This window comes from Panthera pardus, unplaced genomic scaffold (assembly GCF_024362965.1).
Source record: "Panthera pardus isolate Hobbes unplaced genomic scaffold, ASM2436296v1 HiC_scaffold_25, whole genome shotgun sequence".
Lineage (NCBI taxonomy): Eukaryota > Metazoa > Chordata > Mammalia > Carnivora > Felidae > Panthera > Panthera pardus.
The window spans coordinates 30310899-30332859 of record NW_026526821.1 but is presented as its reverse complement, the minus strand read 5'-3'; the positions used below and the strand labels follow the sequence as shown (position 1 = coordinate 30332859).

General features: G+C 56.0%; 1 protein-coding gene across 1 annotated transcript; it reads left to right on the top strand.

Moving 5' to 3' along the window:
* Window positions 1–5383: 5383 nt before the first annotated feature.
* Window positions 5384–19660, top strand: ADAM33 (ADAM metallopeptidase domain 33). Its single transcript, XM_053890398.1, is given in 23 exon segments — window positions 5384–5950; window positions 5952–6102; window positions 8266–8345; window positions 10628–10704; window positions 12638–12716; window positions 12905–12981; window positions 13067–13256; window positions 13477–13542; window positions 13624–13695; window positions 13882–14048; window positions 14135–14219; window positions 14318–14460; window positions 15006–15183; window positions 15299–15388; window positions 15625–15820; window positions 15936–16044; window positions 16138–16336; window positions 16440–16517; window positions 16597–16705; window positions 16789–16936; window positions 18264–18355; window positions 18486–18608; window positions 18867–19660. Coding segments are annotated over 22 exon segments (2574 nt in total). The 5' UTR covers window positions 5384–5848; the 3' UTR covers window positions 18572–18608; window positions 18867–19660.
* Window positions 19661–21961: the final 2301 nt, after the last annotated feature.

The window sequence follows — 21961 nt, the reverse complement described above, 5'->3', positions numbered from 1 at the left end:
GGGAACTTTCTTTTTCTTTCCCATACGAGTCTGGGTATGCTATGGTAGTTTAAGGTGTTGGAACTCTAGATCCGTCTATCTTATTTTTCTCCATCCCTAAAATGTTACCTTTGGTTGTGAGGTTCACGGCGGCCCCACTCTGTTCACACTCCCTCCAGCAAGAAGGAGAAAAAGTGGACATTGCAGGCACATACCTTCCCATTGTGGACACAGCCCAGAAGTTGCTTGTCACTTCCACTCACTTCCCATCAGCTAGAGTTTAGTCACATGGCTGCCCCAAGCTGCAAAGGATTCTATTCTATTTCCAAAGGACTCCCAACCATGGACTCATCCCTGAGACTTCTAACATTGGTGACAATGCCTCCAGCAGGCCTCGTTTTTAGTGTCCTTCTACCCAAGGCCAGGATGTGTCCCTGGTCATTCTGTCCATGGGCTTCCCAGAGGAGTTAGTCCCTCTCACATATTAAGACTGAGGAAATCAAGAGGGTTTGGTGATCCCTAGGGAGAGGGCATGCAGGCAATTCAGTTGCCTGAGCAGGCAATTTCATCAGGCCCATGGAAGAGATGCCCCCATTCGTACCTCCAGGGAGAGTGGAGAGCACTCTCGATTCTACTCTAGGTGCATTCCTCTCCATGATCACGAGCTCACTCGCTCTTCTTGGAGGCTTGTGTGCCCAGGGCTTTCAGGTTGAATGAGGGTCACAAAGAAGGAATAAGTTGCTCCATGAAGTCAGTGCATGAGAGGAGCCAGTTCTTGGGTGGGCTATTGACTCCCCTCATAGCCTGGTGGCAGACGGTAAGAGGAGCAAAGACCTCCCCTGGAATTTGAGCTGAGAAACATGGAGAGTAGCGGGGAGTTGTCATCGGGCGCTAACAGGTTGGGGAAGAAACTGGAGGCCAGGTAATCTCCATGTAGCCACAGCTGGAAGCTTCCTGGTCCCAGGTTCTAGTCCTTGTAATGCATGATTGCCAGACTCTTCCTGGGGCCTGTCTGGCATGTCTTCCCAATAAACATCCATCCTGTGACATAACTGGAGTGAGTCTCTTTCTCGCAACCCAAACTGCTGCACTGGAACACAAGATCCAAATGTGAATCTCTTTCTGGGAGACTGTCTGACGGAGGGGGCCGGCAAGTGCGAATTACATGACATTTACCACAGGCTACCTTACGCTCAAGCGCTTTGCGCCCTCTCCTGCTCCTTGAGGCTCTGGGCGCTGCTCACGCGTCCACGTGCGTCCAGATGCCCAGCACCTCACTTGGCATGCAGTAGGTGAACGCTTAGTAAGCACTGGTTTTTCTACACTGTTGTCAAGTGAGAGGGTGGAAAATGTGCACTAAATCCAGAGGTGGGACAGAGGGAGAGCAAGCCAAATGCAGCCAGATGTTTTTGGGCTGTCTGGGGAAGAGAGGGTAAGGGGAGGACTGCTTCTGTGCATCTCCAAGGGGATAGGTCCATCTGGGGTTGGAAGGTCCTCAGAGGGGTTAGTTGTCCACCCCCAGAGGTCTGAGGCACCTCAAGACTTTAAAAATAAACTTCTGGGCGCCTGGGTGGCTCAGTCGGTTAAGCGTCCGACTTCGGCTCAGGTCATGATCTCACAGTTCGTGAGTTTGAGCCCCGCGTCGGGTTCTGTGCTGATGGCTCAGAGCCTGGAGCCTGTTTCAGATTCTGTGTCTCCCTTTCTCTCTGCCCCTCTCCTGCTCATGCTCTGTCTCTCTCTGTCTCAAAAATAAATAAACATTAAAAAATATTAAAAAATAATAAATAAAAACAAACTTCTAATTCAAGTGTGACCCACATACAGAAAACTGTAAACTTAATGACTTTTCCAAAAAGGTACACACACATGTAAACAGCACCCAGAGCAAGAAACAGACCATTGCCAGCTCCCCAGAGTGTCCCTTCAGCCCCCTCCCACGGGCAACCAATCAGAAGGTAGCTACTGTCCTGATATCTAACACCATAGATTTGATTGGCCTGTTTTCGAACTTTATATAAATGGAGTCCTATAGAATATATGACGACTTCAGAAAACTGTCTGACATTATCTATGACAGCTAAAATACTCTTCCCTATGACCCTGAAATTCCATCCCTGGGCATTTATGCAAAAGGACTAAGGGTTTACATCCACTGTGAGACTTGTACGAGAATGTTTATGGTCACCCTGTTCTGGGTCACTCTTCAGAATGAGTCTTGTTTACAGACGGTGTGTGTCACCCATTACGTGAGCACTTACAAAGATTTAACTCTTACTGGTTCGCCTTCTTCCCTGGATACTCCCCAATGGCCCTGTGGAGAGTGACTCTGGCAAGTCCCTTGGGAATTCATCTTTCCCACAGTCGCACTTCTAGGATCCCTCTTCCTCCACTTTGGTTCAATGGTCCCACCCCCTCCTCTGCGACCTCAAATATAAATAGTGCTCTGAGATTTCAACAGAAAATTCCTCGGATATACTTGGACATAGCTCATCTGGGTTTGGGAGGCATCCACTTTGCAAGGATGACTCCAATCCCCACATGGCTCTTAGGCTACATGCCCACCTTGTTTTATTAGCACTGACTGTGTTTATTAGCACAGGCCTTGGCCTGTGCCAGGCACTAAATAAAGACATAGTCCCAGACCCCATGGAACTCACGGTCTGGGGGAGACAGACAAGGAAATGGACAACCACACTGCTGTGTGATATATGATGCAGGGAGAAGTATATGCAGAAGACAGTAACCCAGGCTTTGGGTCAGGAAGAACCCCTTGGCAAGGAGGCACCAAAGCCTAGGTCTGTAGTGGGAATAGAAGCTCACCAGTTCACTGGTTTCTTGCCAGAGAGGAGAGGATCTTGCCTTCTCTCCCTGATGTCCACATTGAAGTCTCCCCTCCGTGTTCAGAGTGTGGCTACTCTGGGAGTCTGCTCTGCAATCCTGGCCCCCAGCTCATTTAGGGCTCAAGCCGCCTCTAAGCCCTGCCAGGCCCTGCCAGGCTGCACACTTGGCGTTGTCCTGTCGCTGTGATCTCTGGGGCTTTCTTAGTTGCTTCTTTCTTCTTCCTCTTCAGGACCCCTTTACCAGGGTTAGGACTGTATCTCCACAATTTCCCCTTTCTCAGGATCTACATTTGTTTTGGAATCTCTAGGTGTGCTCCTGGTTCGAGATGGAAGCCTAGGTCCCTCTGTCCACCCCGATTCTTCCCCAAATCCTCCCTAAGAGAAGCGATAGCAAAAACGGACCCAGGGTATGACAGGATGCCTTGCTTTCTGCCCCCCTGACTCATCTAACAGGAGGATCAGGGAGTTCTGTGCTGCAAGGGGGGGGGGGTCTCTGTCGCTGTCAGCACCCGTGGTGACCCTATTTCATCACCCACAGAGGGAGGGCTTGATGCCTCTCCAGCCTGTCCACACTAGAGCTTCCAGTGTGACCAAAGCCATCTAAGTCTATATTAGGTCTGGTTCCCCAAAATGAGGTTTCAGAGGCAAGCGAAGTAAGGCTGCGCTCTGAGGGGAAACTGGTAAAGTGATGAAGGCAGGAAGCTAAAGATACATGCACATAAATGTGCACAGCAGCATTTTTGGTAAACATCTCAAAACTAGGAACCACCCTAACTAATGTCCAGCAACAGTACAATCAATGGGGAAAACAGATGTTACATTCACACAATTGGATGCTATTTATCAATGGAAATAGCTGAACTAAAGCCACACACAACAGGCTGAGTACATTTCACAAACTGAAAAATATTTGCGACTCATATTCCAGACAAAAGATTAATACCTCTTGTATATAAAGAGTTCCTTCAAGTTGTTAAGAGAAAGACCCACAGCTCCATACAAACACGAGCCAAGGATGTGAACAGGCAATTCAGGGTATAGGAAATACAAATGACTCTTAAATGTTTGAACAATTATTTGAGGTCACTGCTAAGAGAAATGCAAATTAAGACTGCACTTTCGAGGCACCTGGGTGTCTCAGTTGGTTAGGCATCTGACTCTTGATTTCAGCTCAGGTCATGATCTCACAGTTCGTGAGTTCAAGCCCTGCATCAGCTCTGCACTGACAGTGTGGAACCTGCTTGGGATTCTCCCTCTCTCCCTCTGCCACTCCCCTGCTTGTGCTCACTCTCTCTCTCTCTCAAAAATAAATAAATAAATAAATAAATCATAAAAAAGATTCTCTCTTTCTAAAAAAAAATAAGAGAGAGAGAGAGAGAGAGAGAGAGAGAGAGAGAGACTGCACTTTCACCTTCAGACAGGCAAATATCACAGTCTGAGAACTGTGTTGGTAAGGCTGTGGGCAAAGGAACACTCTAGATATTGCTGGTGCAACCGTAAAATGGCCCAAGGAATCCCACTTGTAGGAAATCATCTCACAAATTAGTGTGTATATAAAAGTATCCATCACAGCATGGTTCGTAACAGCAGAAGGGCTGGAAACCATTTGTATGCTCAAGACGGGACTATACAAGTAAGTGGTAACGTTCAACTACAAAAATGAGGACTCCGCACACCCACTTGAATAGCTAAAATTCAAAAGATTGACAACACTAAATGCTGGTGTGGCTGTAGGGGCACTGAAACTCTCATACACTGCTGGTGGGGATGCAAAATGGTACAGTCACTTTAGGAAATCGGTTTTTGTTGTTTTTTTTTAACTTAAATATGCCCTTGCCGTATGACCCTGCATTTCTACTTCTGGGTCATCACAGATGAGAAATGAGAAATGAAAACATATGTCCACACAAAGACTTCACAGCGATTTTGTAGCAGCTGTGTTTAGAAGAGTCTCGCACTGGAGCAGGAGAACCCACATGCCTAACTGGAGAACACGGAGCCACCGCGCTCCCCTCGACCGTGGAACACACTTGGCACCTACCAAAGAACAAATTACTGATCACGAAGCAATGTAAACGAATCTCAAAAACATAGAGGGAAGGAAGCCAGACACAGAAGAGCACATGCTTTAGGATAACATTTATATGACGTTCTGGAAGAGGCGAAACTAATCTGTAGGCTCAAAGCCTATCCCTGGCTGCCTGGGGCTGGGAGAGGGAGAGAGTGACTGGGGAGAGGCACAGGGGAACTCTTGGGGGGGGGGGCGATGGAAACTGAAGCTGGAACTCTTCCTAACCGAACCGCTGCATTTACTACTCCGAATTTACTACTCAGCACGCAATCTTCAAAAGAAGAAACGGATGTTACCAAAGCCAAAAGGAACCCCCCACGTCTGGACCTCCGTGGCTTTGTGCAACTGTTCCCTCTGGCCACCACCAGGGACAAGGGCTGCTCCGGCCCTCAGCCGCGAGCCTGTCGGCCGCCTCGCCTTTGCGGGGGCATTAAGTCCCCGGGACTGCGGCTGGACCACCACGGCGCGCCGCGGGGACAGGGGCTGGCGGCCACCGCGATGCAGAGGCAGGCGAGCTCCGAGCCGGTCCAGCCGAGCTCCACACCTGCCAGTCGCGGTCGCCCGGCCTCCCTTCTCCTAGGGGCACTTCCGCGGGATTCTGGCCAGGGCGCGTCTGGGCAGGACTGGTGGCCAGGCGGGGACAGAGGTCCGCCCCAGGAGACCCCAGAGGGGGGCGCTCCCTGCGCAGACCCGAGGGGCAACAGGTGGCCCCCAGCCCTGGTCTCTCTCCCCCCACCCCAAAGGTCCTCAAAGGCCCTTCCGAGGGGCCCCGCCCCATCCCCACTCCACCCCGCTCCGCCCCCGCGAGGAGAGGGCGCAGAGACCCACCCCCGCTGGTTGGCGCGGGAAGGTCCCCCGTGGGGCCGCACGGATTCCGCCGGCCCTGCTCCCGCCCTTAGACAGCGGCTCCGGCTCCCCGAGGGCGCACGAGGTCCGGCCCGCTGCCAGGGTGCGGCGGATGGGTTTCGGGGCTCCGTGCGGGGTGGCGCGGGAGGGTCGGGAGGCGGCGGGCCGGCCGCTCTGGCCGTGGGTCGGCCCGGATCCAGCCGGGGCGGAGCCGGGAGCCGGGAGCCGGGAGCCGCAGCGTGGACACCGAGGCACTCACAGCTATGGGCCGGGGGTCTCTGAGAGCTCGAGGGTCGCAGGGGTCGCTGCTGCTGCTGCTGCTACTGTGGCTACCTTTGCAGGTGTCGGGGACCGAGGCGTTTCAAGGTGAGTGGGATGTGCCCGGCGGGGCAGGCCAGGTCACTGTCAGGGGATGGAGGGCCTGAACTGCCCTCCCCCCACCCACGGTGGCCAGGAGAACAGGGCTTGCCCAGGCTTTGGCACCGTTGGACCTGCCCAGGGACTGTCTGCTGTACTTGGGCTGGCTTGGAGTCCAGACTGACACAGTGCCAATGGCAAAGCAGTGGTGGTGATGGTTGGAGGGGGTGGGGAGCGTCTCCTCTAAGCAGCTGCCCAAGTCCCCAGACCCCTCTTCTAGGATTCTCTGCTCTGACCACCCCCAGACCCCACCCACCAGTGTGGACTTTTTCCTGCACCTCCATCCCTTAAGGCCAGCCCACTGTTCCCCAGAGTCCCTGCTGTGCTCTCCGACTAGGGGGCCAGCTGTGGCCTCCACAGTCAGTCTGGCCCCCATGCTCACCCCACACCCCAGGGCCTTGGGGCAGTGTGTGTGTGTGTGTGTGTGTGTTGTTGATATTGTCGCCTTGTTTGGTGAGATAACGAAGGGTGCTCCAGACAGGCTGGACCCTGGGAAGTAACCTCAGCAACCCTGGTGGGTAGGAGAATTGGCGGGGTCCTGGATGTGAAGTGCCCCGCCACCTGCCTGGGAGGACACCAGGGGGGAGGCAGGAAGGGCTGGGCTGGGCTGGGCTGGGTGGCCTGGGAGTGCTGGGTTCCAGAGCACTGTGGGGAGCACCTGTAGGGATGGGGTCCTCTTCTGTTCTGGGGCCAGGAGGGGGCGGATGATAGCCCTTATGCCTTTGAGGATGGCTGCTCCCTCCTCCTCAGCATGGGGTCAGGAGAGGGTGATAGGACCCCTGGGAGGAGTGGAGAGAGGCTTCGTGCTCCCCGACACCACACTGGCTCCCCCGTTCAGCTCCCGCCCTAATCCTCCTCACCACAGCTCTGTCTGCGCCTCCCTCTCCCTCCTCACAAAGGCACACCCTCCCCTCTGTACTGAGGAGGCTTAGGGCCAGCAAGAAGTACTTTTCCACACCCAGTTAAGTCCTCTCTGGGCTGGGAGACACCCCTTCCCTACCCTGCTTACCCCTCCTCCCAGAAGCCCTCAGATCCCTCCCCACCCCCCTCCCCACCGCCCCGCCCTGCCCAACCATGGCAGCCCACTCATCCAATCAGGGAGGGCTTCCTGGGGGAAGGGGATTCCTAGAACTGCTGCTATTCCAGGTCTTTGATGCTGGGGTCTGGGGGAGAAGATGGAGGAGGAAAAAGGACTTGGGGTGGCCTGGCAAGAGCTGAGCCACTTCCACCGTCTGCCATCTCAGCGTGGGGTTGGGGCAGGCTGGGTGCTGGGGAACTGTCAGTCCTGGGAGCTGGGCTTGCCTCCCCAGGGATTGTGTCAGAGGGCAGGGAGGGCTGCCTACAGGCTCTGGGCTGCCTGGGGCCTGGCTCTGCTGGGCAGCTGGGCGGGGGTAGTGAGGGTTGCTGGAACCCACTGTGGGGTGGGGGGCTGGGAGCATTCCAGGGGAGCATTCCAGAGCCTTCTGAGTAATGCTTGGCTCTGGTATTCCTCCAGGGCCCCCTTAAAGCGCACCCGGCCTGGGAGCACTCAGGCTCTCTCCCCTCCCCCGGGTCCTCCCCACCTCCAAGATCCAAGAAAGGGGCTTCCAAGCTAGGGTCCCTGGAAGTCCTGCTTCCAGCATGAAGCCCCCAAGGGAGCTGTCTGGGCAAGGTGGGCCGCCCAAGACATGTGGCTGTTGTTTTTCTCAGATGGTGGAGGAGACACAGTCACCCTCTCTTCACAGATCTCTCACTCCAAAGGCATCTGCTGCCCAGACTAAAAATACCCGAGGCTGCCTCCCTCTTCCTTCTCCTCTGCACGGGGGGCTTGGTCTCTTGTGATCTCTGACCCCCAAGCCTCCCCCAGATCAGTGGGGCCTCTGGCTTCCCCAGCTGAGCTATCCTTCCCAGGCTCCTCTGTCTCTGTTCTGCCACCTCCCTGGTGGCTCCTCAGTTCCAAGGATGCCCGAGGAGCAGGAGCGGCCACCCTCCTCCAGGCTACACCTCTGAATAATGAAGGTGGAGTCTCCTGTTCCTCTTTGCTGATGTCCTATCACCTCATCCCTCTGTCGTGCCCTACTCCTCTATGTTCCTCAGACTTCCCCCTCAGCTTTTACTCTGTCTTCACCCCAGGAGACAACCCTGGAGAGCCAGTCACCCTGCACTGGGTCCTGGATGGACGACCCCGGCGCACGGTCACCCTGGAGGAGCCGGTCAGTGCCAGCTCGTCCTTCCCTTTGCGGGGGGCCCGGGGTCTCCCAGCCCCTTTCCCCGTCTTCAAAGTTTAGCGTGGCAGTTTGGCTGGGGTCTTTTAGGCCCCTTTCCGGAGGTTTGGCAGGTGGGGGTGGGGAGACACATGAGATCACAAGAGCCTGCACGCATGGAAGTCATTTTCAGGCTTCCTGCCCCACCGTCCTCTTCTCCCTTCCTCCCAGAATTATCCAGGGGAATTATCCTCCCCACCAGGCAGAGATAGGGCCAGAATTTGTGAGCCCTGAAACTTTTCAGGGACCTCTTTATGCAAACACCAAAATATCTTCCTTTTGCAAAGTTTACCAGAACGTGTTACCCTGTGGACACATTGCTGTCTCCTCCAGTAACACTTCAGCCTCCCTGGCTCGTGCAGAATCCACTTCTGGCCAGGGGGCACTGGTCACCCTCCTAGGGCAGGCCTGCCTGATTTTGCTTCTCCAGGATGCTCTGTCCCACTTGCTGCCAACACCCACCCATCACACACTTCCAGAATAACCATGCTCCTGTCTGTATGTGCCACACAGCTTTGCTACAAATCAGGAGGCCAGTGCCCTTAGAATCCCCATATCACAGAGGGGCAAACTGAAGCCCAGAGAAGTTGGAGAAAGTACCCAAGGTCACACAGCTCTTTAGCCCAGAAGCCTGATATCCACTAAGGTCTGAAAGACTTCTAACCATTGGCCAATGTCCCCCAATTTTAGAGAGGCCTCTTCATCCTGAATTTTCAGGTAAAAGGTGACAAACCACTGTCCAAGACAGCAAGGAAGGCAGTAGAGCACTGTCGTGAAGGCTGGAAGGCCCCCACAGGCCCAGGAGCTTTTAACCTAGGGCCCTACTGGGTCCCCCAGACCCTCAGGGGCCCCCATTCAAGCATGGTGCTGACCCGGGCTTTGAGTTAGTTGTCCTGGACATCACTGGCAGAGGGCAAGGCTGGGCACATGCTGGGCACCTCCCTGCCAGTCCAGCCTAGGCTGTGACAAGGAAGGGCATCTCAGAGGACCTTGCTTTCCCCTGCCTCGCCCCTACCCCCCCCCCCCGCCCCCCCACCGCCAGGAAGCCTGCCAAGCTGAGGCCAGCAGACAGAGATGAGGCAGGGAATCCTGTCCAAGAGGCAGGAAATACCCACATTTCAGGTTAGGGATGGGGTGTGTAGTGAGGAGCAGGGTCACCAGGAGGGCAAAAAGCAAGGAAAAACAGCAGAAGGACAAAGAGAAGGGAGCCCAGGGTGGGGGTGAGGTAGGAGGAGGCTTTCCATCTGGGGCTGCTGCCTGCGCTGGGTACAAACCTTTCTCCAATAAAGTAAGTGACATTCCAGCCATGTGAGCTCATGCTTGGGGCCTTGGGGTGGGGGGCTCTTGGCTGGGGTTGCAGGGTTGTCTGCCTCCCACCTGCAGAGAAAGGGCCCCCACAAGAATCTGAGCCCCTTGGCCCGGGGCCCAGCCCAGTGCATGGTGCAGGGAAGGGTGAGGGCCAGCATTCCAAAGACACAGCAGCTCTCCAGGATGCTCCTGGGCTGGTTCCAACTCTGGGCCCCCAGCCAGGCAGAGTGGACAAGGCAGAGGGGCCGGCAGATGGGGTATTTCCACAGGGTGGGAGAGGCAAACAGGCTAGCGAGAAGGAGAGGCTGCGGGCTGGCCCAGGCCAGCCCCCGTGACATCTAGCTGAGATGTTTTTTCTCTTGGCCTGAGGTAGGGGGTCAGGGTTTACTTTATGGTCTCAGCAAAGCAGGTGTGGGGCAGGCCTTCGGAAGGCTAGGGGAATTTTCAGTTTGTCAGAATTGAAGGAGGAGGGATAAAGTCTGAATTCTACAGGGAGTGGGGAGCAGCAAGAAACGAGGCCGTAAGGAGGCCTGAGCCTGGCTACCTAATGCTCCCCCAGCCAATGTCTTCAGGACGCCATTGTCCTCCCCACTTTGAGGAAGCCTTCCGGCTGTGACAAAGGAGGGAGGGCCAGAGGAAGAGTCCAGTAGCCTTGGGCAAGTCAGGGTACCTTCCTGGGACCCCTCGTTTCATCCCTCTGGAGGATGAGGTGTGTCCCTAGCAGGCTATGTCCAATGGCTGTTGTCAGAACCAAAACCGTCCCGAGTTTGGGAACATATTTGCCCGCATGTTCTCACCCCCACATCCATCCACACCTACCATGACCAGTGGGGAGCCTGCTGCCCCCTGCCCCCTGTGCTCTCCTTCGCCAGCCAGCTCCACATCCCACCTGCTCCCTCAGCCCTACTCTCCTTCTTGACCAGGTCTCGAAGCTAGACATGGGGCTGGTGGCCTTGGAGGCTGAAGGGCAGCAGCTCCTGCTCGAGCTGGAGAAGAACCAGTGAGTACCAGGCAGGGGAGGGGGCCGGGAGCCGAGAGCAGCTCCCGCTCTCTGGAGGGGATCAGTGCTGGGGGCAGGGATGGAGGGGAACCCCTAAGGCAGGCTGGATGGGGCGAGGGCTCCAGAGGAAGAGGTACAGGAATTGTCCTGCCAGCCCACGACTGGCTCCCTCAAGGCTGAAGTAGACTGCTAAGCCTGGGTCAGCCCTGCTGTGGGGCACATCCTTCATTCCAGCCCCAGGATTATCTCGTTAGCTTCCTGCCAGAAATGAATGAGCATCACCTAGTGGGTGCTCACAGGGTGTGCTGAGTCCAAAGAGAATCCAAAATGGATTCCAAAGATGGGCAGGTGCTCGGGGCTGAGGTGAGGTGTGGCCTTTGTAGGTCAAGACTCCTTCAGGAGGCAGGGATTTGTCTGGCCTGCCTGGAGGGTCTCCATCTACAGGGAAGGTAGGAAGGAAGGGAAATGAATTTGGGGAGTCCCAGTAAAGCCAGATCACAGAGGCCTTTTTTTTTTTTTTTTAATTAGAGTGAGAGTGAGAGCGAGAGCGTGCGCGAGGGGGGGGGGGCAGAGAGAGAGAGAGAGAGAAAGCAGGGAAGAGGGGCAGAGGGAGCGGGAGGGAGAGAATCTCAAGCAAGCTCCATGCTCAGTGTGGAGCCCAATGTGGGGCTGGATCCCACGACCCTGGGATCACAACCTGAGCTGAAATCAAGACTCAGAAGCTCAACCAACTGAGCCCCACAGGCGGCCCCACAGAGGCCATTGTAAGGCTGTCTGCAAAGTCAAAGATTCTGAGCTGGTGAATGAGTAGGCAGTGTGGGGCTGGGTGGGGTGGGTGTCCACGATGGAGCGTGGGGTCTGGAAACCATCCAGATGGAATTATCAACAGCCATCATTTGTCGAGGGCTCGCTTCATTGAAGACACTGTTCCAAGCACTCTACACATGTTGGCTTCTCCCCCATGGAGCCAGATGGACCGGGAACAGGATCTAGTTCCACCACACAGAACCATAGTTCCTCTGAGGTTCAACGTCCCCACACATGAGAGGGGGTGACCACAGCACCTACTCTTTGGGTTGAGTCTGTGCGTGGAGTCAGGGAGGGCAAAGCTGGAGAAGGTGGAGGAAAGACTAGGAGGTGGAGAAGCAGGCGCCACAGGTCTTTGGAGTGGTCTGGCAGTAAAGAGGTCAAGGCGAGGTGGGGATGGAGAATTTTCTTTACGGAAGAGACATTAGCTCACAGTTGATCCACCTTGGTGGGAAGGACCCCGGAAAGATGGAGAAGGAAGGTGAGATCGTTAATGGAGTGGGGTCTGAAGAAGATGGGGATGGGGCTCCCTGCCCAGGTGGGCAGGCAGGAGCAGCTGTGGACAGGTGGGGATTCTCTTTTCTCTGGAAGCATGGGGTGAGCATCACTGAAGGACAGCTGGGGAGAAACGTGGGGTCTGGGAGCCAGAGAACAGAGGCCTGACAAGGCTGGGCATCGGGCAGGGCCACCCAGGGAGTTTACTGCCCTTCCTTGGCTCCAGGCCCCACCTCCTCATCAATGTCTCCTGAATCCTCCCTCCTGCCCCTCCCCAAACCTGTGGAAGGAGCTGCCCACCATAGACTCCACAGGGACCACAAACTGTTTCTCCATTCCTGCTCCTCCCTGCTGCTTCCCACACACCCACTTCCCACACCTCAGCCCTCACCAAGGCTCCTCCCTGCATCCCCCCCCCCCCCACCTTTCTTCCTCCAGCCCAAGGTTTCTCTGAGCTGAGCAGCACACAGTCGCTCCTGTCCCTTCCCTCAGATACATTTGGGTGCTTCTCCAGGGCTAGCCCTATGCCTCACTCATGGAGCTGCTCAATTAGCATTCAAGGAGGAAGGCTGGAGGGCATCCTGGAGGAGGCCTGGCTGAATTAGGTGACCCTTATAACACCCCCTCCCAGCAGGCTGCTGGCCCCGGGATACACAGAAACCCACTATACCCCAGATGGGCAGCCAGTGGTGCTGGTCCCCAACCACACGGTGAGATACTTCCATGGGCTCTGAGGACAGGGTAAGGGATGCTGGGGGGGTGCACTCCCTGAGGACCTCTCCACCATTCCTTTCCCATTCGCCTCCTCTTTTTAAAGAGAGGCTGGAGCCAGCCCCCCCCCCAGCCCCTCCCAGTTCAGCACCGGCTGAGATTTGGGGCTGGGTCCCTTGCTCTCCAGGACCACTGCCATTACCATGGACGTGTGAGGGGCTTCCCTGACTCCTGGGTAGTCTTCAGCACCTGCTCTGGGATGAGGTGAGGAGTTCTGGGGGAGGGGGCTGGGCCTGGGACTGGGGAAAGAGTCCCCTCACACCCTCCTCTGCACTCTTCCGAACTCTAGGGGCCTGATCACACTGGGCAGCAATGTCAGTTATTATGTGCATCCACGGTCAGCTGGAGACTCCGAGGACTTCATCACTCACAAGATGTTCCCAACCAGGCAGCTGCTCAGCTGGAAAGGGGCCTGCGGCCACAGGGATGCCAGGAGCAAAGGGGACATGGCCAGCCTTTCTCGTGCCACCCAGATCAAGGTCAGGGGCACAGAGAGGGGTGGGAGTGGAAATGGAGTATCCATAGCCCTGCAAATCGGAAAAGACAGGAATACACAGCCCCAGTTCAGGGCCTCCTGTCCTGATATTTTTATTTGGAGGCTGAAGAAACAAGTTCCAGCAATTTTTAAAGTTAACTTTGTGCTTCCTGGGAATTGGGGTTGGCAGCCTGCCACTCAGGGTCACCATTGCCTCTTCCCAGGAGAGGAGGGAGGTCCGCAGGAGCCCGAGGTTCTTGGAGCTGTACATAGTGGCTGACCACACACTGGTGAGCAGAGGCCCCAGGGGGGTGGTGGGGTGGGATGGGGCCAGCTCAGCCTGCCAGGAACTCTTCTGTATGTCTTTCCAGTTCTTGACCCAGCACAGGAACTTGAACCACACCAAACAGCGACTCCTGGAGGTGGCCAACTACGTAGACCAGGTTGGGGTTGGCGGGAAGAGAGTCCTAATGGGGGTGACTGCGACATGGGCTGGCAAGTCCTGGCAGGAGGTGGCAGGGTTGGAGAGGAGCACAGAGTATGGAGCAGAGAGGAGAGGGCGCCCCCCGGGAAGAGCACAGGCACTGTGGCACATCTTGTCCCCCAGCTCAGCCTGGTCCCGTCCACAGATTCTCAGGACTCTGGATATTCAGGTGGCACTGACTGGCCTGGAAGTGTGGACAGAGCAAGACCGGAGCCGTATCACGTCAGACGCGAATGCCACGCTCTGGGCCTTCCTGCAGTGGCGCCGAGGGCTGTGGGCACGGTGGCCACACGACTCCACGCAGCTGCTCACGTGGGTCTCTCCTACGCCCACGTGGGTCCCCGTCTGGGCAGCCCAGAATCCTGGCCCCACCGGGTCACGCTGCGTTCTGCCTTCAGGGGCCGCGCCTTCCAGGGCGCCACTGTGGGCCTGGCGCCCATCGAGGGCATGTGTCGCGCTGAGAGTTCGGGAGGCGTGAGCACGGTGAGCTCCACCCGGGACAGGAGGGGGCGGAGAGGGACAGGGTAGGAGGCATCCCCGCAGCCCCCAGTGACGCAGTGACCGTCCCTACGCCCTCCCAGGATCACTCAGAGCTTCCCATTGGCGCAGCAGCCACCATGGCCCACGAGATAGGTCACAGCCTTGGCCTCAGCCACGACCCTGACGGCTGCTGCGTGGAGGCGGCGGCTGAGCAAGGCGGCTGCGTCATGGCCGCGGCCACCGGGTACAGACGCCGAGGTCGGGGGCGGGGTGGGGGGGGGGCGGCAGGAGTTCCGGGGGAGGCTCCGCTAGACCAGGGGACCTTCCTCAGCTGCCTTTCTTTGGGAGAAATGGTTATCCCTCGATTTCCTCTTCCGTAAAATAGAGATAGTGGTCATAGCACCCACCCCGAGACTTCTTTATGAGGCTTAAAGGGAGGAAACGCAGAAGTGAATTCTCAAAAGTATGGAGCTTTTCAGAACATCCTAGCAAGGATTCTCCAACCCCGGGAGTAACGGCGCTAGGTCGCGATTTGACCTTGAGTGCCGGGCTGCCTGGTCCTGGCGTGACACCCTCCCGTCTCGGGCTCGCCGTGTGACTATGTACAGTTTACTTGCCCTCTTTGGCCTCCGCGTGTGGAGGATCCCGGCTGCCTGCTGCTTAGGCGGTTTCTGCGCATCCAGGGGCTGTGTGGCCAAGCACAGGGAGTAGTGGCGGGAGGGGGTCGGAGACGAGCAGGGGATTGAGGGGGGCGGTCCCCGCACGCCCGACGTCCTTCCCCTCCTGTAGGCACCCGTTCCCACGCGTATTCAGCCCCTGCAGCCGGCGCCAGCTGCGCGCCTTCTTCCGCAAGGGGGGCGGTGCGTGTCTTTCCAACGCGCCGGACTCCAGGGTCCTCGTGCCTCGGGCGCGCTGCGGGAACGGCCTCGTGGAGGACGGCGAGGAGTGTGACTGCGGCTCCAGCCAGGTCAGGTCCGCGCTCCCGGTCCCCGGGGGCCGAGGCTGGCGCCCCGCTCGCCCCCTCCCCCGGGGTCTGGGTCGCTGCGCCCTCATCTGGTCCTACACCCTCTCTCCGGCTCCAGGAGTGCCCGGACGCCTGCTGCCTCGCCCACAACTGCTCGCTGCGTGCGGGAGCCCAGTGCACACGCGGGGACTGCTGCGCGCGCTGCCTGGTGAGGGCGTGGGGGGGCTCAGGGTGAGGGTTAGGGGGCGCTCGGGAGCCGGCTGTTGGTCTTGGCTGATTGGCGCCCTCTGGTGCCCCTGCTGGTGCTGGCTCTGCTCTGCGCGCGGGCCCGCCTGGCCTCACCTGGCCCTCCAGCCTCTGAGCCTCTGTATCGGCGTGGATCTCTCAATGTCCATTGTCTCGCTGTCCCTCGGCCGCCCTCCCTCCACCTGGTCCCCTGCGTAGCTGAAGCCGGCTGGGGTGCTGTGCCGCCGAGCTGCTGGCGACTGTGACCTCCCAGAGTTCTGCACGGGCACCTCCCCCTACTGCCCCCCAGACACTTTCCTACTAGACGGCTCTTCCTGCGCCAGCGGCCGGGGCTACTGCCGGGATGGCGCGTGTCCTACACTGGAGCAGCAGTGCCAGCAGCTCTGGGGGCCTGGTGAGACTACCCGAGTACCGCTGGCCCCATCCTCGGGAATGCACCGTTTTCTACGCAGGGGAAGATGGGGGGGGGGGGGTACTGAAGCCAGTGCGGTCCGCCCATGCTTCCTCAGGCTCCAGCCCAGCCCCGGAGGCCTGTTTCCAGACTGTGAACTCAGCAGGAGACGCCCACGGAAACTGTGGCCAGGACCGCAAGGGTGGCTTCGTGCCTTGTGCGCAGAGGTGGGGAGTGGGGCGGAGTTAGGGGAAGCGGGTGGTGCACTGGGGCAAGAAGGACGCTCTGGCCATGCGGTCACCCTCCACTTTCGTCCCCAGGGATGCACAGTGTGGGAAGCTGCAGTGCCTGGGTGGGGAGCAGCGCCCACTGGCACCACACACGGTACCGGTGGACTCCACGGTTGGACTAGGCAGCAGCGAGGTGACCTGCAGGGGAGTCTTCCTGCTGCCTGGTGTCCAGCTAGACCTGTATGACGTGGGCCTGGTAGAGCCAGGCACCCAGTGTGGCCCTAGAATGGTGAGCCCTGTGAGCCCTGCACACCAAACCCTTCCCTAATGCTTGAGTCCTGTAGGCCAAAACGTCACTCCCCCTCACTGCCTGGTGCACACACCACCCATAGGTGTGCCAGGACGGGAGCTGCCAAAACACTACCTTCTGGGAGCTGGAGCGATGCCTGACAGCCTGCCATGGCCATGGAGTGAGTGGCCGGAAAGGTGATGAGGGGGTGGCCTTGGACTTCCTGATCCCACGGAGCCCTCCTCTCTTCCCCTCTGTAGGTTTGCAACAGTAACCATAACTGCCACTGTGCTCCGGGCTGGGCTCCGCCGTCCTGCAACAAGCCAGGGTTTGGTGGCAGTGTGGACAGCGGTCCTATACAGCCTGAAAGTGTGTCCAAGGAGGGAGGGGGTGTGGGGAGGGGCTGAGGCGGGGCACGTGCTGAGGACGCAGGCTTACCCTGTTGTCCACAGACCACAAGGCCTTCCTGCTGGTGGTGATCCTTAGCTTTCTGCTGCCTCTGCTCCCCGGGGCCAGTCTGGCCTGGTGCTGCTACCGACAGCCGGGATCCCGTCTCCAGCAATGCCTCTGCGGCTCAAGGAGGGGTCCTGCATGCACTGGGTAGGCTCTGAGCCCACTCCTGTGGTTGCTGCTCTGCAGAACTCTGCTGGACCTGGGGGAGCTGGGGTGGGGTCCTTAGACCTTCCCCCCAGGAGCAGAGAGATGGGCAGAAGCAAGTGGGAAGAAGCCCTGAGCAGGAGGCCACAATGGCCTCCCGTTGGAGCCTTGGAGCCAATGATGTGGACCCCTGTGGGGCCCTCTTCCCCTCCCCGTTAATGTGGTTCAGCCCCCCCCACCCCCCCGTTGTGTTTCTCCCACCAGGGGGCTGCCTCATCCTAGACTGCCATTGTTCTGCCAGCTAAGAATGCAGTTATCCCTCCACTGTGCCCTTCCAGACCTTCCTAGCCTCTCATGAGTTGTCAGCCCCCTTTCCCACTTCCTCTGCCTAAATCTTTTCTGTACACCTTTAAAGTCCCCCGATGCTGGACCCAGCACACCCTTTTTGCTCCTTACCGCTGGTTAGTTTTGGCACTGGCTGCCCTTGTGCCAAGGGCCTGTCCCTAACCCAGTTCTCCATGACCTGGGAGGAGAATCACATAGTACCTAAGCATGGTTGACCTAGGGCTGGCCCCTTCAGTGGGGTGCTGGGCAAGGGAGGCACCCCATGGCACATCTGACACTCCCTGGACTTGGGAGTGCTCTGGGCAAGCTGCCAGAAGGGGCAGGGTTTGGGCTAGAGATTGGGGCAGAGGGCATCCCAGACAGGGGCAGGGCACCAGCCAGGTCCCAGGTTCCGAGACGGGCTTTGACACAATGAGCAGTGATTGCAGGTCAATGGGGGAGGAGCAAGGTGGTCAGAGTTTGGTGTGTCAGCATAAGGGGGTCTAGAGACGGGGCAGGGTGGGGGACAACTGCATATCAGCACTAAAGCAGAATCTTGTGGACGACGGAGACTGTTTCAGAGAGATAGCAAAGGAAGTGGCAAGGCGCTGGGCAATGGGGCATGAGCAGCCAAGCATGGCTTGGAGGCATTGAGGGCAGCAATGGTCAGCAGGGCTACCCAGTGACAAGGGGCGCAGGCATGGCTGCTCCTGGGGGAGGAAGTCCACCCCGCTTTGGAACCTGAGTGATGCCAATATCTGGGTGGTGCCAGGGTGCTGGGGTGATGGCAGAGCTTGGGAGAAATGTCAGGGCTAGAGAGAAGTGCCGGTGGTTCTGGGAAGGCAGGAGCCTGGGCCCAGGGGCCTCTCTCAGGAGGGAGCAGGAAGGGACCTGGAGGGAGTGACATGGAGCAGAAGGGTAGAGACTCATTCAAGCAGAACTCAGGCTGTGCGCCCCTGCTCAGGACCACTGTTCTGACCTCCTGCCCTCTTATCCCGCTGCTTAGGCCCAAAGATGGCCCACACCGGGACCCTCCCCCTAGGAGGGTTCACAGCATGGAGTCAGGCCCAGCAGCCACTGAAGAGCCCGGACTCTGGGGTGAGTGAAGCACAGTAGGAGATGGGGAGGGAGGTGAGAATGGGCTCTTGCCTTCTGCCTCCTTCTAGACGACCCCCCCCTCCATTTATCTCCCAGTTACCTTGAGGCCCCTGTCCCCACCCTGCTCCAGAGACTTCTGCCTGTGGTCACAACATTTGTCCTCCACCCATTGCTCCAGACCTTAAGAACTCTGCCAGAGCCCAAGAGCCACCTTGAGAAGCATCTGTCCTGTTGCCTTGCCTGAAACCCCAAGGTAGGTAGAGACCCTCCCCACCTTACCCACCCATCTCTGTTGTCCCTCATCTGCCCTCCCCTGCTGAGGTTTTTGAGCGTTATTATGCAAAAGGAGATGTGACCTTGTGGAAAAGCTACTGTCATGGAGACCAGAAGCTGGCAGTCCCTAGGGTGGGAGAGAGAGAAGTTGTATCTCTTTCTGGGTCATCGGTCCTCACTGAGGGAGCAAAAGGGATCCCAGCCCTCAGGGGTGACCTCTCCTCTTCATTTGCAGCAGGTCAAGTCTAGAAGCCAAGATCCTGTCTCTGGTGAGAGAGGGGCTCCTGAGATGAGGATACTTACAGACAGGTGACTGCTGACAGCCACCACAAGAACTTGGTCTCCCAGGGGCAGAGCCAGTGAATCACACTTCCTGCACTTTTGCAGCCTGCAAGTTTCTTCCCTGAGTCGAGCTCTGCCCCACCCACTTCAGGACCCCGGAGCCTTATCAGAAGATGCCCAATGCTGCCCCATTCCCTATGGCTGGGGGGATCCTGGTAGGGTATATATTCCAGCCCAAGAATCTATCAGTCCAAGGAGCAAAGGTCATGTAGTCACTGACGTCCTGTCACCAGGGGAGGCTGGGTCATTCTGGGCATTGGGAGAGGTCTCTATCCAGGGAACTTGGGTGTCTCTGCATATGTATTTTACCTAGACCCAGCTCTGCAGAATCCAGTGACTGCTGGGCCAGAAGCCTGGGCTCCAGGGGCCCTACATTTCAGATTGAGTCTACTTCCCTGGAGCCTGGCCCTTGCAAAAACAAAACAAAACAAAATAAAACAAAACAAAACAATCCACAAAATCCTTGGGATCCTCCTCCCTCCCTTTTCCTGCCATGTCCTCCAGATGCTTCCTCAGCCTCACCTCTGTTATTGGTCCTCCACCTGAGGTTTTGGAGGAGTGTGGTTCTGCTGTAGCCCTCTCACTTTGGACATTACTCAGCCTTCCCTCCATTCCATGGGAGGGGACAGTGGGAGCTGTTTTAAAAAGGATACCAAAGTAGAAGTCAGAAGAAAGATATGCTGACCTCAAGCTTCTGTGAGTCTTTTCTGTATGTAAATTCATCCCCATTGGGGCTCCCTGAGGATCCCAAGGGGTGGTGGCTGGTGGGTGGAGCCTCAGATGGCAGCTGTGGCCCCAGATGTACCTGGGCATAGGACAGTGTTGCCTAGCTTGAATGATCCCTTTGCCCTGTCTATTCTGCCTCCCTTGGAAGTTCTCAGAAGTCACTTATTCTCTCCCCATTCTTCATGAAAGAATTGCTGAGTGATCTTCTGTATCAGCCAGCTGTTGCTGCATAACAAAACCACCCCCAAACACAGTAGCTTAAAATAACCAATTCTGTGAATTGGTAAATTAGGTTAAACTCAGCTGGTAGTTCATTTGGGCTCATATGTTTGCAGTCAACTTCTGGCCAGTTGGGCAATTCTGCCTCTGGGTTTGGCTACCTATTGCATAGACTGATGAGGATGAATAGACTATGTACCCATAGCTTGTTCACATGACAGCTAAGGACGGTTCTAAAGAGCAGGACCAGGATTAGGGTAAGGCAAGTGACGCACTTACCTTGAGCACACACACAAAAGGCAATCAAGATAAATAAGATCTTAATGCAATCTTTTAAAGGATCAAAATTAAAACCAAATATCAATGATGAACAAAATATCAAAATTTTAACTGAACATCAGGTCAGTAACAGTGTCATGCCAAGTCATGTTGGAACCTGAGGCAGAAGGAAAAATTCATAATAGTGATCCTGTCTCATCCTAGCCCCAGCCCTGTCAGAAAGTAAGTGGAAGCTTGTGAGGCCTCTGGAAGATTCTGTGACTGGCACATTTTACTTCCATAACATCCTATTGGCCCAAGGAAGTCACAGGGCCGGCCCAGGTTCCAGGGGTGGGGAGAGTAACTCTACCTCTTGCTGGCAGAGCAGCAGGATGCTGCTTCAGAGGGCATGAAGACTTGGGGAATTTTTGCAACCAACCACTCCTTGCATTGGCAGCAGAGAAGAGGCAGCCCCAGAGGTTGAATGAGATGGTTTTCTAAAGCTGCCGTCTGTCTGAATTGTACCCATGGGATTCTGATTTATAAAGATGACCTGAGTAATGACATGGAGAGGTTAATGCCACTGAAAGAAGTTTTTATTACACACAATTCCCAAGAGAAGGGATCATGCTATGCCATGCAGGATCACATGGGGAAGCATGAGGTTTGGCCAGGAGGCTGAAGCAGGAGTGAGGGGAGAGACTAGGAAGGGCAAAGCATGGCTCAGGATTGGCCAGGCATGGGGCACAGGGATGGTCTTTAATTGTCAGGTACCTGGCCCTGTGGTGATTTAGGGCAGGGCAAATACTGGCTTGGTAAGAGCTAGAAAAAAGGCAGCGCTTGTGGGTATAGACTCAGAATTGGTTGGTCTGCACATGAAAGATATTCATAGGCAAATTTTCATTAACTCTAGGAATTAGCCAGCCCAGGAAGGGGCAGTCTCTCCCCCAAACACCAAGCTCCACCCCGCCAACCAAGATGTCAAACCATCATAAAATGCAAAAAAATAAAGAACATCATTAATACATCTCTCCACACTCTCATCCATCAGGGAGGTGTCTGGACCCCATGGGACTCCCACTCATATTTCATGTCTTAAAATGCCTAAAACTGCATGATACGGAGAAAAACCTGCATGATAAAAATTGAATGATCAAAAGCTGGATTTACCATGAAAGTGGTACTTTGAGGGAAATTTATAGCCACAGTATCTTTTATACAAAGAGAGCTAAAAGTCAGTGGGATAAAAGTTAAGAAGTTGGCTCAGGACTAGGTGATTTCACTGATGAATTCTACCAAACATTTAAAGGAGAGTTAATGCCAATCACTTTCAAACTCTCCCAAAAAAATTCAAAGAGAAGGAAACACTCCCAAATTCATTTTAGGAAACCAGCATTGTCCTGATAACAAAGCCAGATAAGGACCATACAAGAAACTACAAAGCAATATTCCTGATGAATACAGATGCAGAAATTCCCAACAAAATATTTAAGAAGTGAATTCAACAGCACATTAAAAGGATCATATACCATGATCACGTGGGTTTTATCTCACGTGAGATGCAAGGATGGTTTAACATATGCAAATCAATAAGTATGATATACCACATTAATAGAAAGATTAAAAAACATATGATCATCTCAATAGATGCAGAATAAGCATTTGACAAAGTATGGCATCCTTTGGGGCGCCTGGGTGGCTCAGTCGGTTGAGCGTCCAACTTCAGCTCAGGTCATGATCTCGAGGTGTGTGAGTTCGAGCCCTGCATCAGGCTCTGTGCTGACAGCT